Source organism: Sphaerodactylus townsendi, linkage group LG10 (assembly GCF_021028975.2).
Source record: "Sphaerodactylus townsendi isolate TG3544 linkage group LG10, MPM_Stown_v2.3, whole genome shotgun sequence".
Lineage (NCBI taxonomy): Eukaryota > Metazoa > Chordata > Lepidosauria > Squamata > Sphaerodactylidae > Sphaerodactylus > Sphaerodactylus townsendi.
In genome coordinates this window covers 71,785,862-71,801,258 of record NC_059434.1, presented here as the reverse complement: position 1 = coordinate 71,801,258, position 15,397 = coordinate 71,785,862, and the positions used below count along the sequence as shown (strand labels likewise).

At 41.1% G+C, this 15,397-nt stretch overlaps 1 protein-coding gene across 1 annotated transcript in view; it reads left to right on the top strand.

The window, feature by feature from the left end:
* The window catches only part of SMARCAD1 (SWI/SNF-related, matrix-associated actin-dependent regulator of chromatin, subfamily a, containing DEAD/H box 1), a 38,160-nt gene extending 23,884 nt beyond the window's left edge, over positions 1 to 14,276 (top strand). The window contains exons 12-23 of the mRNA XM_048508750.1: positions 120 to 179; positions 672 to 747; positions 3,100 to 3,235; positions 4,316 to 4,453; positions 4,784 to 4,879; positions 5,062 to 5,179; positions 5,348 to 5,469; positions 8,897 to 9,085; positions 10,233 to 10,351; positions 11,448 to 11,630; positions 11,910 to 12,019; positions 13,707 to 14,276. Coding sequence (XP_048364707.1) covers positions 120 to 179; positions 672 to 747; positions 3,100 to 3,235; positions 4,316 to 4,453; positions 4,784 to 4,879; positions 5,062 to 5,179; positions 5,348 to 5,469; positions 8,897 to 9,085; positions 10,233 to 10,351; positions 11,448 to 11,630; positions 11,910 to 12,019; positions 13,707 to 13,768 — 1,409 coding nt within the window. The 3' untranslated portion in view covers positions 13,769 to 14,276. The remainder of the gene's footprint in view (positions 1 to 119; positions 180 to 671; positions 748 to 3,099; positions 3,236 to 4,315; positions 4,454 to 4,783; positions 4,880 to 5,061; positions 5,180 to 5,347; positions 5,470 to 8,896; positions 9,086 to 10,232; positions 10,352 to 11,447; positions 11,631 to 11,909; positions 12,020 to 13,706) is intronic.
* Positions 14,277 to 15,397: the final 1,121 nt, after the last annotated feature.

The window sequence follows — 15,397 nt, the reverse complement described above, 5'->3', positions numbered from 1 at the left end:
TCCCACTTTTTCCTGACTATTGTCAAGCTCAGGGCAGTAAAAATCATGCTAGCCTAATACCAATCTGTGTTTACATGTATAGAATATTTGTGTAATAGCTGTAAATGTCTTTTTAATAGATAACTGGATAAGAGAAGTTAATCTGTGGTGTCCTGATCTCCAAATCTTATTTTATTATGGTAAGTCTTTTTTTATCAGCATAAAATACTTCTGGAAATACAAACATTATGTTTGATTGCAGGTGCAACAAACCAAAACTTCAGTAACGCTCATGAGAAGTTTAAACAATGTGCACAATACAGACCTTTCTTTAGACTTGTATAGGCGTTCCAGATTTGTGTTTACTGGAAAAATAGTTTGAAACTTAAATTAATACTGATAACCACTTTCCACAAATTGGCTACGGTATGTTTTACATTGACTGTTAACCAAGCCATTAGTTTCATAATCAGTAACTCCCTCTTGTAATTTTTCTCAGGTTAGACTGTCTTCTAGCATTCTGTTTTATGCTGCTGGTCAAAATCTTCTAGGAAAATATTGCCTTTCTCAATTTCTTTATTTTCAGTAATAAAATTGTTATGGCCATGTTGGTCTGTCACCACTTCAGCACCTCTTTCTATGCTCCCTTCCCCTTCCTGTGCCTTTTTAAATACTTTTTGATTTTCTCTTAGGTTCTCAAGAAGATAGAAAGCATCTCCGAATGGATATTCATAATAAAGTTGTCGATTTTAATGTGATTATAACAACGTAAGTGCATGTGCTGTACGAAGTGTGGTCGCTTTCTATCTAACCCAGCGGATCCCAACCTGTGGGTCGCGACCCCTTTGGGGGTCGAACCACCCTTCCACCGGGGTCACCTAAGACTCTCTGCATCAGTGTTCTCCATCTGTAAAATGGATAAATGTTAGGGTTGGGGGTCACCACAACATGAGGAACTGTATTAAAGGGTTGCGGCATTAGGAAGGTTGCGAACCACTGGTCTAACCAGATAGGAAAGCTGGAAAGGAATATCTGTCTGTATAAAAGTCCATTCCAAGCACTCTGTCTCATTTTAGTGTGACCAGGAAACAAACCAGTTAGGAGTAAGTTTGGTTCTCATTGGCAGAGGACATGTTTAAGCCAGAGGCAGAGGGCATGTTCCAGCCTCCCCACTGTAGTGATTTCTCAAGGGAGCACCACTTCCGTTATTTTCTATAAAAGGGAGTGGTTATCATTCACTGTTACAGGGAAAGGGCATTATCCCGGCAAAATTATTGTAGTAAACGAAAAACCTGCCCTCTACACCTGAAATAAAATAAAGAAATAAAAACCTTCGTCATATGTCCCACCTTTTGAAATCATTCCAGAAGGTAAGGTTTTACCGACCTCACCTTATTGATGGGTGTGTTTTCCAATAACATTTACCTTTAACCCATTACACTGTACATATAAACTTAACACTTCTACAGTTCAGAATGTAAGCATTTGAACAATACTTTCAGGTAAGTTCATCATATTACGGTTTCCATTTTTACCTTTAACCATAGTTGGTCCTTGAACGTGCATCTGCGATTGCATTGTCTTAAGCAGACTGCAGAGGAAAAGTTAATTTTAAAAGGGCAGTTCTATTAGAACCATTACTGTTTACCTTTCAGAGTAGGGAAGAAGCCACCCAATTGGCTTTGGTCTCCTGCACTCTGATTGGGCTAATGGCTTGATGATGCATAGAGGGGTATCTCCCTGTGGAGAGCTATCTGAGGGGCATTTGGATTTTGGAGTTCCTGACATAAAGAGCTCACTTACTTTACAGTTCTAAATCATAACACCTCTGAGGAGAGTAGTTGCAGTCAGTCTGTATGAATCTGGCTTGCTCAATATATTGACAGCTAGCATGCTGCAGCTGCAGAGCTACAAGGGGGCAGGGAATGCGCTGTGCACCAGGCCCCTCCCCCCCGCGCGGCGCCCCCCACCCCCCTTCCCACACTTACCTTAGTTCCTTTCCTTTTTCTAGAACTTTTTCAGGCTGCAAAAGGCCTGTTCACAGTAAAAACGGCCTGAGGAATTACAGTTCCCAGGAGACCTTGGGGCTCAGAAGGTCTCCTGGGAAGTGTAGTTCCCATCAGGCCATTTTTACTGTGAACAGGCCTTTTGCAGCCTGAAAAAGTTCGAGAAAAAGGAAAGGAACTAAGGTAAGTGTGGGAAGGGGGGGGGGGTGCGGGGGAGGATATAGAATGTGCACCAGGTGCAGTTTGGCCCAGCTACGCCTCTGGTATGCTGTATGTTGAGCAAATAATCTGCACAGACTGAGACTGGTGGTGGGTTATTGAGGGGCCCAGGCACAGGATGTATTGGGAGTTTTCCTGCCTGTTCCTTACCTTCCATCCAAGTTATCTCCCATTCCCATCTCCTCTCTGTTTAATAAATCTATTATTCTATTTACGTTAAATCTACCTCAGTATTTATTTTATGTGTGTCTTATAAAGGGCTTTGCCAGAAAGGTTTAAAGGTAACAGGATATCCTTCACTTTCTGGGAGTACTACAGCACTGAGGGAAAAGTGGTTTCATATTATAAATGCTACCTTTCTGAAATACTTCAGTCCCTGAGGGAAAAAGGTGGGAAATATCAGACCAATCAAAAAGGTGAATGGTTCCCCTGTCTGAAGAAGTTAAGGAGGCGAGAGGTCCATCACACCAACCCTTTTGTGTTTACAGGAATGCAGTGTTCTGTTTGGGGGTTTGTTCAAAGGTAGTCTTCCATGTATTAGAAGGTATCTGCTGCTCACAGGAGAACTGTTCTATTCCATGGGCTAGAGGGCCGCCTGAAGAAAATGAAATGTTAAGATTCCTCTGCTTGCACAACCTCTTGCAATGGAAGCTTAAGAACTGCTGTAGTTCCATTCTGGTCAGGCATTGGGTGAACCTTTATTTTCATTCTACTCGTTATTCTATAGTGCTGACACAGTTAGCTGTTGCCATGAGAAAATAAATAGGTGAAAGGCATCTGAGTGGAAAGTGTACCTCTGTGTTGTATATATCCACTATTTTTGCTATCCTTGCGAATGTCAAAATATACTGTGTCTATAAAAAAGATACATGCTTACAGTTCACTTTTTTTGTAGGTATAACAGTGCAATTAGCAGTCCAGAGGACCGTAGTCTGTTTCGCCGAATGAAACTTCATTACGCTATCTTCGATGAAGGTCATATGTTAAAAAACATGGGTTCAGTACGCTATCAGCATCTGATGACTATTAATGTAAGAATTTGAACTTCTTGTTCTCAGCACTTTCCCCTATAATGTTATGATATATTTTAGAATTTGTAAACACTTTCTTTTTAAACATTTTTTCAAGTTCTAAGCATGAGCAATGACATATTACAACTTTGCTTGTCACTTGGAATGTTGCTTAGTTGTTGTAAGTAGTATGTTGATAACTGAGGAAGAAGCATTAATCTTGTGGTCTGGACATTGTGCAAGTCTGCAGTCTAAAGAAGTCATTGAGTAGTTCGCTGTGGTTGGTTTGAAACTTTTACATTTACAGTGGCTTTGTGATGACACGAGGGTTTTAGCAAATACACCTTTCTTATGCTGCTATCTTTTCACCATTTTATTTGAAACAGAACTTTTGCACATGCATGTTCTGTTTCAGAAGCACTGTGTCCTGCTATTCCTGTCATCTTATTTGAAGCGACTTCTTGATTCACTGGATTCTAGTCCACTAGCACCTTAGAGACCAACAAGATCTTTGGGGTATAAAAGGTTCAAGAGTCAGATTCCTTGCATTGGATCTGATGAAGGGAGATTGATTCTCAAACAGTTTTACCTTAAAATCTTGTTTGTCTCTAAGGTGCTACTGGACTGAAATCAAGGTCTTCTACTGCAGACTAACAAGGTTACCCACTGAAACCATCTCCTTGATTCACGTGAGGCTAGGACAGAATGTCCCTAACAAACAGCTGAGTGGTTTTCTTGCTGCATTATATGACAAGAGGATTAAGTTCCTGAACATTAAGATGCTGCATGTGGTTTGGATCCAGACTAAAGAGGCACTTTCCACCAATTTCCACTTCCCTGCTGCAGCATTCCCCACCCCCCACCCCCATCCCAGTGTAATTTCTTGGGAACCCCAGTCCGCCACGGAGCAGCATTTCATTGAGGTCAGTCAGCTGCAATTGGGAAGAGATCCATGAGAATTCTGTTCAATTGGTGGGAAACTGAGGCTGGATCCAACTCTGTGCCACAGTGCCATTTTTAGGAGTCATTTGGGGGTTTTTTAATGGGTGATTTCATTATTATAAACATCAACATTTGTTTGTTTTTCAATGATAAAAACAGGCAAAGCATCGTTTGCTGATGACAGGAACTCCTGTTCAGAACAATCTTTTAGAACTTATGTCGCTCTTGAATTTTGTCATGCCACATATGTTCAGTAGTAGCACCAGTGAAGTTAGAAGGATGTTTTCTTCTAAACCAGTAAGTATACACTGAGTTAATTTTTATTGTTGAGGAATCTAAATTCCTGTCTGCTGTTTTAGTGGAAACTGTTCTATGTCATATTCTCAGGCAAACAAATATGTGTTTCAGACACGTCATCAAGCTTTGTTCTTAAACTTAAGACCCAGTAATCCCGTTTTTGGTTAGCAGGTCCAAACATTTTAATACTTACAGCTCTTCACGGTGATATTGAGTAGGTCTTAGCATTCAGAATGAAGCTAATGAGGAAACTGTCACAGATGTTAACTTATTTTACTTAACACCTTCTACAGGCAGTTCACTTTATACTTTTAAAATGTTTTTGTCTAGAAAGCAGCTGAGGAACATAGTGTATATGAAAAAGAGAGAATTGCACATGCCAAGCAGATAATGAAACCATTCATCCTGCGAAGAGTTAAAGAAGAGGTATGACTCTGTATTTTAACCTGTGCTAGTTTGCAGTGCTGACCACATTCAGATGTTTGCTCTTTTGAATACATTTCTATTCCACCTTTGTACCCGGCCCTCAACCTGCTTCAGGAAAGCTTGTGTTTAGGCTCCAGGTGTAAGCTTAAGGCTTGTTGAAAAATGTTGCTTTGCCCCATCAGGTCCTTAAACAGCTACCGCCAAAAAAAGACATCATCGAGTGGTGTGAAATGACTGAGAAACAGGAGAAGCTATACCACGACCTCTTTAACAGCTTAAAAAAGTCTATTGACAGCCAAGGTATGCAATTTTTTTCCCTTCCCATTTATTTCATGTTGTCACAAAACTGTAAAGCTAAGCTCCGGTGTGTATATATCACTTTTTAAAAATCTTAAATTCTTGTAGACAGCTGTTTCATTCAGTGGTTAAATTTGGTTTTGTATCATTCGTTTTGCTTTTTTGCCACAGAAAAGAGCTCAGAAATGGGCAACGTCATGATGCAGCTACGAAAAATGGCCAACCATCCGCTTTTGCACCGCCAGTATTATACACCTGAGAAACTTAAAGTGATGTCAAAACTCATGCTCAAGGTAAGATGTTGGGGTTTAAATAATGCAGTAATTCTTAATGTATTAATTCTGCTATTAGGGCCGTGTGTATGTGCACTGTCAAGTCACAGCTGACTAATGGCAACCCTGTAGGGCAGGGGTATCCAACTCTGGTGCATCAAATGTTCATGGACTACATTTCCCATCAGCCCTGCTGGCATGGCTAACCCAGCAGGGGCTGATGGGAATTGTAGTCCATGAACATCTGACGCACCAGAATTGTAGTGTTTTCAAGGCAAGAGATGATCAGAGGTGGTTTACCATTGTGTGCCTCTGGGTGGGCTGAGATAGGTCTGAGAAAACTCTGACTGACCAAAGGTTACCCAACAGGCTTCCTGTGGAGGAGTGGGGAAACAAGCCCAGTTCTCCAAATTAGAAACTGCTGCTCTTATAACACATTGACTCTCATTATTAGGAATTGGCTTGTGATTATAAAAATATACCAGCTGTTCAGATGTCAGTCCAGTATTGCACTAAAACCTTTAGTTGTGAGCCTTAAACATCTGTCTTTAAGAAATTATTCTTAAGAGTAAAGGGATTGCAGATTTGGTACCCAAAAGCAATCTTCTGGTTTTGAAAACAAATTGATGGGTTTGTTTGTAGGAGCTACTGAGTATTTGGGGATTGTTCATGATTTACCGAAACCATAGGTAACTGTTGTTAGTAAGCTCTTTCAGACTAGCTTTTCTCCTAAATGCATTCGCAAGTCAAGAAAGACAAAATAAGGGATTGTATGTTACAAATAACATTCATTTCCAATTCTTCCCTAGCTTTGTTCCATCTGTAAATTAGTTCTAGCATTATTCAAATGTAGTAATTCACAAGTCCCTTTCTAGTTAGGTAAAAAAGCGGGGTAGACAGTGTTAAGAACTGGGCAGAAAAGTAGGCAAAATTGCTCACGCAGCCATTGTATTCCTAGGAGGTTTGTGGGAGACAGGGGCTTTTTGACAATAAGTGTTTTCTATTTTTTTTTTATCCAGACTTTAAAAAATAGAGCCTTCTAGGAATGAGGTCAGAAGAAAGGTGTTCTTTGTCGTTATGAGAAGCTGGGTGCTTTTCCTGGCTGATAGTGTTGTACTGAGCAATAGTAATTTAGTATTGGATTGTAAAGGAAAGGTCATTTAGTGCATGATCTGCATATTTGTAGAGTGCAAGCTCAGTGTATGCAAGCTCAGTCCAAGACAATTCAGTTTCTGTTTTGCAGAGAGCAGCCTGAGTAGCCTTTCACAGCGTGGGAGCTAAGCAGGGTTGATCATGGTTAATCTTTTGATGGGAAACTGCCAAGGAAGACCATGGTTTCTATGCAAAGAAAGGCAATGGCAGACCACCTCCACTCATCTTTTGCCTTGAAAGCCCCCCTTAGGTTGCCATGAGTCCGTTTCATCCTGACAGCACACAGTTGTTATTTGCACATGATACTTTCACTCTCCTCGTGCCCGTGCTCATCAGCCACCGCTGCCTGTTCGGATCATGAATGATTGATGGAGAACTTCATTTGCCTGTTCACATCACTTTTTGAATCATGAATGATTGACGAAGCATTTAATTCCCAAGACACAGGTGTGATATGGATGGCTGTTGGAATTTAGCCTTACTGTTTCATCCTAGAGCAGAGGTCCCCAAACTTTTTAAACAGGGGGCCAGTTCACTGTCCCTCAGACTGTTGGAGGGCCGGACTAAAAAAAACTATGAACAAATTCCTATGCACAAATGATTGTAAAATGTTTGATTTCACCTTTCAGCCTTTCTGTCATGGTCTATTTTTAGAACAGTGACCAAAGTATGTCAAGTACAGGGTGGGCTCCAAATATTGTTGGGGAGGCTGTGGAATACCTTCCCCTGTAAAAAAAAAAAGCAGAACTTTCCCAATGAAGCATTCCATCTAACCCAGGATTAGGTATCTGCCTGGGTTCTTCCTCCCAGCAGCCAGCGAAGCTGATTCACCAAGCCTGGCTGATGCCAATGGGAGTGAGGTATGGAATGCAAGAAAGCCTGAGAGCAACGCGTGGAGTAGCCGAGGAGGGAAGAGGCGGAGCAGGAGTTGCCGATGTAAAGTTTCCAAACTCTGGGCTTCAAGAAAATTCAAAGGAGATTTGGGGGTGCCATCATGTAATTGTGTAATCGAACAGCCGCTAAGTTGGGGCCGGTTCCTCCTCTCCCTCGAGCCCCCACTGCACATGAATGGAGCCATCGCCGCCATGCCTGGCGGGCCGGATAAATGCCTTCAGGGGGCCACATTTGGCCCCTGGGCCGTAGTTTGGGGACCCCTGTCCTAGATCAAATCTTTATAGGAGTTAGCACTACAAGCTAATGTAAAAGTATTGTTTTAGATGGGTAACCATTTTAGTCTGCAGTGATGGAACAAAATTTGAGTCCAGTAGCATTTAAAAGACCCAACACAATTTTTTCAGAATATATGTGTTCTGTTCCCCAAGTAAAGCAATCTAAAGGTGCCCTGTTCTTGGGTGGAACAGAGTGGGAGACCCACAAGCAAGGTGTATCAGTTCAAAAACAAGGTTTATTGCTTAGAAGGAGACCCTAACTCCTCCCAGTGTCTGACTAAGATAAGGTCCTTGCTTCACTGGTGAACAAACTTGAAGCTGTAGACTTTTATTCTTTCTTGACTCCCTTCAAAAAATTCCACTTTCTGTGCTTTCTCCTGGTCCTTTCAAGTATTTTGTCTGGATTCTATTTTCTGTTGACACCTTAACTTCGCATTCTCTAGACTATATACACTTTAGTCCAGCGGTTCTCAACCTGCGGGTCTCGACCCCTTTGGGGGGTTGAACGACCCTTTCACAGGGGTCGCCTAAGACTCTCTGCATCAGTGTTCTCCATCTGTAAAATGGATAAATGTTAGGGTTGGGGGTCACCACAATATGAGGAACTGTATTAAAAGGTCGCGGCATTAGGAAGTTTGAGAACCACTGTTTTAGTCTATTCACCATAGACGTAACAGGTACTGCAGTCTTCCAACTCCCTAGGCACCTTAGACTGACTGAGCTAAACAGGGGCATTGCTGGGTAATTAAGGAAGACTGCCTCTAGGGAAATTTCTTAAAGGGACAGGGTCTAACTAAAATTCCCTCCCTTAGAATACTATACAAAGAACTAAACCCATGCTAGCTATAGGGAAACTGATGCTTAATAAGAAAATAACAAAAGCTTCTCTGGGGGCATAACAATATGGTTTTGTAAGTCAAAGCCTACTTTGTTGAAATGAGCTTTGACTCATAAAAGCTTCTTCTCTGGAAAATTGTGTTGGTCTTTACCAGTGCCTTTAAGTCCAATAGCATCATGATCTAATACAAACTAGATTCAGCTCAGTAGCCCTGTGAACACTATAATGCTTTTGGTGATTCATTAATATTTTTGTGTCTGTTTTTGTTCTTTGTTGTTGTTTTTTAAAGGAACCCACACATTGTGAGGCAAATCCAGACCTTATATTTGAAGATATGTCTGTGATGACAGATTATGAATTACATTTGCTTTGTAAACAGTATGCAAATATCAGTGACTTCAGACTAGACATGGATCTGATTTTGGATTCTGGAAAATTTAGAATACTGGCAAACATGCTTTCAGACTTTAAAGAAAAGGTTTGTTGTGCAAGTTCATTTTTATTCCACAAATGACATATCCTACATGTAAAAAAAGCTGATCTGTATTGTTCTAGAACATGTTCCATTGTTATAAAGACTGTAGAAAACCAACTTAGTACGCTGAACTAGGATGTGAGAAATGATGTTCGGCTGTGAAGGTCATGTGTAATAGCCCAGTGTAGACGTAATGCTACCCAAGATTAAGGGAACAGGACTGTAGGATTTTGCATTCTTTCTTTCACATGTGAAACTTCCTTGACTCCCCTCTGCTTACTGTAATTAACCTAGATAAAAATTCTCATTGTTTGTTCCTGCCCAGAGAATCACGTACTTTATACCCATACCAGGTTTCTTGGAGACAGTAAAAGATATTAACAAAGAATAGAATAGAATAGAATAGAATAGAATAGAATAGAATAGAATAGAATAGAATCTTTATTGGCCAAGTGTGATTGGACACACAAGGAATTTGTCTCCGGTGCATATGCTCTCAGTGTACATAAAAGAAAAATACATTTGTCAAGAATCATAAGGTACAGCACTTAATGATTGTCAAAGAGGAAAAATAGTAGTATATATTATTCAACTATGTTTGAATACCTTACTGTCACAGACTGTTAGCTGAAATGCAGCAGGTTGTTTAAAAAGATGTAAGATCTTTTCTAAAAAACCCTTTTCATTTCAAGTTTAAGTATGTGACTACAGAACTGTTAAATATATTTAAGCAGATGAGTGTTAGTTCTTAATTTACAGCCCCAAAGATTTGCCAAACATATTTGCTGACATCTGTTTTCACCTCATGTTCTGGTATTTTGAATGTCATTGTAGAGTTTAACCCTGCAGAATTTGTCTTCTCTGTACTATATGGTTCTTAAGCAAATAGAAAGCCCTACTTACATAATGCTCAGTATGTGTGTTGGAGTTCCTCCACTGCAGAGGGTTGGACTTGATGGCCCTTGAGATCTCTTCCAACTCTGTGATTCTATGATACTCTCATTCAGTTTCTCATCCACTCACCACCAAGTCTGAGTTGACTTTCTTGTCCAAGAATCTGAATCTTGCACTCGGGTGGCATATATGTAGAAACCCAACTGTACTATGGTCACTTTTTAAAATTACATTTTTGTACTCTTCGTTCCATTAGGGTGATAGAGTGGTGCTATTTAGCCAGTTCACTATGATGCTGGACGTTCTAGAAGTTTTTATAAAACAGCAGCAGTTTCGATATCTTAGGCTTGATGGAAAGACACAGATTTCTGACAGGTGGGTAAAACCTGGGTAATGTGCAAGAACAAATTCAGTAAGCCCCAGTTATGGTGCACTGAGTCAGGCTGTTGATGTTGAATATTAAGTAAACGGAATTTGCGAAAGTTCATGTTTTTTTCCGTTTCACAAATTGAAACACTCAAATTAATCATTACATTATTCCATGTTGAACTAAATGATTTAAACTCTGTCACCTTTAGCTATCATGTATGGGCTAAATGCATAGAATATCCGTATAGTTGAGGAAGATTTTAAATAAACTGGTGGTGGTGGGTTTTCCGGACTGTGTGGCCGTGGTCTGGTAGATCTTGTTCCTAACGTTTTGCCTGCATCTGTGGCTGGCATCTTCAGAGGGGTATCAGAGAGAAGTCTGTTACACACTGTCTCCAGTGAGACTGTGTAACAGACTGGAGACAGTGCGTAACAGACTTCTCTCTGACCCCCATCCCCAGGGATCCCTCCTTGGGTGCAGGCATAAACGCTTGTGCTGGAGGAACAATGGCTGTTCTGGTGCCCATGTGTCACACTACTGTGTGACTCCCCAGCAACAGTCTAAATGCCTCTTAGCTGTGTGTAAATGTGCCTTACACTGGCTCAGATGGCAGTTATGCCAGTGCCAGAATCACACCTCCTTCTGAGGGGCTTTTCTGCTCCACTCTGGATTGCATAAATAGTCTGCTAAATTGCCATTAGGCCTGGTGATTACCAGGAGCCTCCATGTCCAGAAAAAACCTCAACATACCCAGTGCTTTTGAGGCCACATCAGAGGAAGCCTTGACCTCTGTGTCCTGTGTGTTGGCCCTCCAAGGCAATTTGTGGGTCACTGTATGTGGAAAGGACTGGACTAGATCGATCTAGTCTGATCTGTGCTGGAATAGATCCACTGGCATTATCATCAGGGCACCTCTTGCATGAAAAGTGTGTCTTCTGTTAGATCTTTGACGGGTCTTTTGTATGTACCGTCACTGCTACGGTTAGCTGAAATGTGCTCATGTATGAATCAACTCTTAAGGTCTGGCCAAACAGTGAAGGGAACAAAAGAGACATTTGTGCTGATTAGTTTTCCTCTTTTCTTCTTCTTTTTTTGTGATAGGATTCATCTGATTGATGAGTTCAATTCAGATATGGGTATCTTTCTCTTCTTGCTTTCGACTAAAGCTGGAGGTCTAGGGATTAATCTGACTTCGGCCAACGTGGTCATTCTTCATGACATAGACTGCAACCCTTATAATGACAAACAGGCGGAAGACAGATGTCACAGAGTAGGACAAACTAGGTGGGTGTTTGTTGTTGCTGACAAATATCAGCTGTTGCATATGATGTGCATGTTGGGTGCCTTGAAATGATTGTAGTGACCATAGAGTTTTAAACTGAGAGAGAATACTTGGACATTTTTCAGCATGCATATTAGCTGAGGCACTATCCTCGCAGTAAACATTAATTATGTTACTTACTATACAGCAACATGAATATAATTGGAAATAATAATCCTGTGATTAAATCAAGCATTTGACTTTCAGAGTTACATAAATAGATTTTTTTTGTTCTTTTTAAGAGAAGTGCAAGTTATAAGACTCATCAGTAAAGGGACAATAGAGGAATCCATGCTCAGAATCAGTCAGCAGAAGTTAAAACTAGAACAAGATATGACAGCAGCAGATGCAGGTAAGTTCTTATAAGGTCCTTTTTAAATTCACTGTATTATAAAAAGTAGGCATGGGTTCAGAACTGTATCAGACAAGAAAAACTTAATGGATGTTGTGCCAGAAACTAATGGGGGCAGTTTCAGATCAAACAGTTGCTGATATTTTGATAGGGAGACAAGTCAGGAAACAGATCTTCAATTCAAACTAATCTCCATGCAGCTAGTGTTAGTCAATGCATTGTAGAACAAATAGTTGATCAAAAACTTTGTGTACTCAATTCATTGTATTCAGGGAGATCAAAACTCAGTTATGAAAGAAGATAGGGATTTGGCAGAGAAAGAAATATAAACAGTTGTTCCTTGCAGGTAATATCTAGAAGTATGTACAGTTGCTCAAACCAGCACACCATCTGCTCCATTGTATTGACCTTAAATATGTCATATCAGTTACGTTAGGAGCTCTTTGTTTCAGCTTATGTGCTGTCCTTTCTACAGGAGAGCATCAGTATATATAAGCAGCTAAAATGTAATGTCTTACTGTTTGAGGTCTTTACCACGTACATACCATCTTGCCTTAGGCCGTTTCCGCATGGCCAAATAACAGCGCCCTAGGGACTGGAAAAAACGCTGTGCCCTAGGGTGCTGCGCCGTTCTGGCCGCCCCCGAGCAGCGCGAAGGCGCCGCTTTCAAACCTTGCTCAATGAGCGAGGTTTTTGCAAAGCGGCGTCTTCCCGCAGGCGCGGTGCGAGCAGCACCGGAGGAAGACGCCGCTTTTCCCGTCCCCTCCACTCACCTTCCCGTCCGGCGCTGCTCTGGGGGGCTGACAGGACACACCCATGCTGCCCTCTGACCCCTGGAGATCAGAGAACAGTGTGGGCGTATCCTTCCAGCCCTCCAGAGCAGCACTGGACAGGAAGGTGAGTGGAGGGGCCTGAACCAGGAGCTGCCTCTCCAGCTGGGGAGAAAGTTGGGGCCGCTTGCACGATAGCGTGTCAACAGTCCCCAGCCGCCATCGGCATAATTTATGCCGGTGGATCTGCGTTTCCGCCACGGTGCAGAAAGGGCCCTAGTAACAGTTGCCCCACAGTTTCCAGCCAGGTGCCCCACAGTTTCCAGCTTTCACATTTCACTCTTTAAATAAACTCCAGTTTTACTGTACAGCAGTCTTCTTTAGTAACAACAATGATAAAAGAAACTCTGGAACTCTGACTTGCAATGTATGGGGCTTGGATCAAACAGGCTTTTATACTTACTCTTAGCCTTGTCTCATATGGCTTTTGTCCCTGCTGGTTCAATGGTGCCTAGCAGAACCCTTTTGGGCAACACTGCATCGCTTTTCATCATCAGAAAAGCATACTGGATTTTTTTTGCTGCAAAAGAACCCAACTACTAGTTTGGCACTTATAAAGCAGCGCTCACACTGGTGTTTCTCAAACAGCAGCATCTTATTCTGCTCAGTAAACAGTTCTTGAAATTCAGTGGACTTTCTGAAAGCAGCTTGTTTGATATAGCATGGAAGGTATGTCTTCAAGTGCCATTTCGTCTGTGTAAGAAACTCCTGCCTCTGCGGTGAAGGGAAGGGAACGAGGGTCGTCATAACTTCTAATGGTGTTTTTGGTTTTCAGAATTGCTTAAGACCATAAATGTTTCGCAAAAATGTTTCTTACTAGTACAGCTCTGACGGATGCTTTTTTTCCCCTTTTGCAGGAGAAGAAGGGGCCATCCCAGCAGATATAGCAACCTTATTAAAAGCATCCTTAGGTCTCTAATAATGTAAAGCTGGACGTTTGTAGATATTTTTTTTTATTTGAGAAAAAAAATAAAATGTGGTGCTTCAAGAAGTTTTTATGTTATGACAATACATTTGTATGGACATTTATAACTTTTTGTAATTTCCTTGTTGTATTGCTCATGACATAGAACTCCCCCCGCCCCACCCCCCAAACACACACTACTGGTACTCGGAGTAAAATATGGAGATGCCACAAAAAATGTAGTGCATAAAATGCCACTTAAGCTCTATTTACCAAGGCAGTTTTAAAATAGGGACCCTAGTTTTAATTAAACTGCTAACGCTTAAAATTGTTCCATATTTTTGTAATTATTTCTACCTCCAAATATATATATAGAAGCTGTCTATTTCACTGGATGTGTGTTTTTTTACATGTGCCTTATTTGAAATGCCCGTTATTGTTGTCTTCTTGCTTGTTTTTATTTGAAGTACTGTAATGTTTTGTATGAAACTGTTCGCACAATAAAAACGAAATCTTAACAGTTCGCAAGTTTGCTAGCTGGTGGTTTGACATTCTTGGAATAATGTGGAGGTTGAAGACTAACTTGGAAAACACAGCAACAGAAACCAGAGAACCAGAGCAATGCTGATATCTTTCAGGTCAAATTATATGTGACAGGCAATTTATGGATGCTTCCAATCTCTGCATCTCCTTCCTCCCATTTTTTGATTTAACTGTGCTGGAGTGATTATTATTGTTTTATGTATTGTCGAAGGCTTTCACAGCTGGATTCAACTGGTTGTGGTGGGTTTTCCAGGCTGTGTGGCTGTTTTGTTCCTAACGTTTCGCCTGCATCTGTGGCTGGCATCTTCAGAGGTGTATCACAGCTCCCCACTGTGGATAGAGTGTGTAACAGACTTCCCTCTGTGATACACCTCTGAAGATGCCAGCCACAGATACAGGCGAAATGTTAGTAACAAGATCCACCAGACCACGGCCACACAGCCCGGAAAACCCACCACAACCAGCATTATTGTTTTTCTCCTTCCTATTCATGAGTTGTAACTCACTCTGTGGTTGTCAAGGTTTTGTACTTGATTCCTGGTTTTGTACTGGATAAGAACTAAATCTGATGCAAGTCACACTAGAGTGTCTGGGCTAGAAGAGGGTTGCTTGAAACCAGTCTAAGAGCTTTCACAATCTCAGCAGTGAGACAATGTGCGAAGAACCAAAGGGCACCTCCCTTAGGTCCCATAAAGCGTGAGTTCTTTTCTGAGCCAAAAAAGAACACAGTTCACTCAAATAAAATGTATTTTTCATTTATTATAAAAGAATGCAGGTTAATGACATCTGTAACAGCACTCACAGGTAGTGCATAAAAGAATCTGAAAAGCTGCTATTAGTAATAATAATATAGAAAAAAACAGGATTGTCAAGTCCATATAATTCATAGTAGCGTCGCCTTCCATTACATAGAAGCAAGCAGGAAAAATTTTACTTAGCCAGGAACAAGGCAGTCAATCTTTTAAAAAGGCATAAGGTATTAAGCAGCAAGACAAGCCAATAATCAAAGTAAAAATGGATTCCTAAGTTAATTACAGGGAAGGCAAGGTACCACGTGGCCCAGAACTTTCAATCAAAAAGGTTCTACTAATTAGCGCAGCT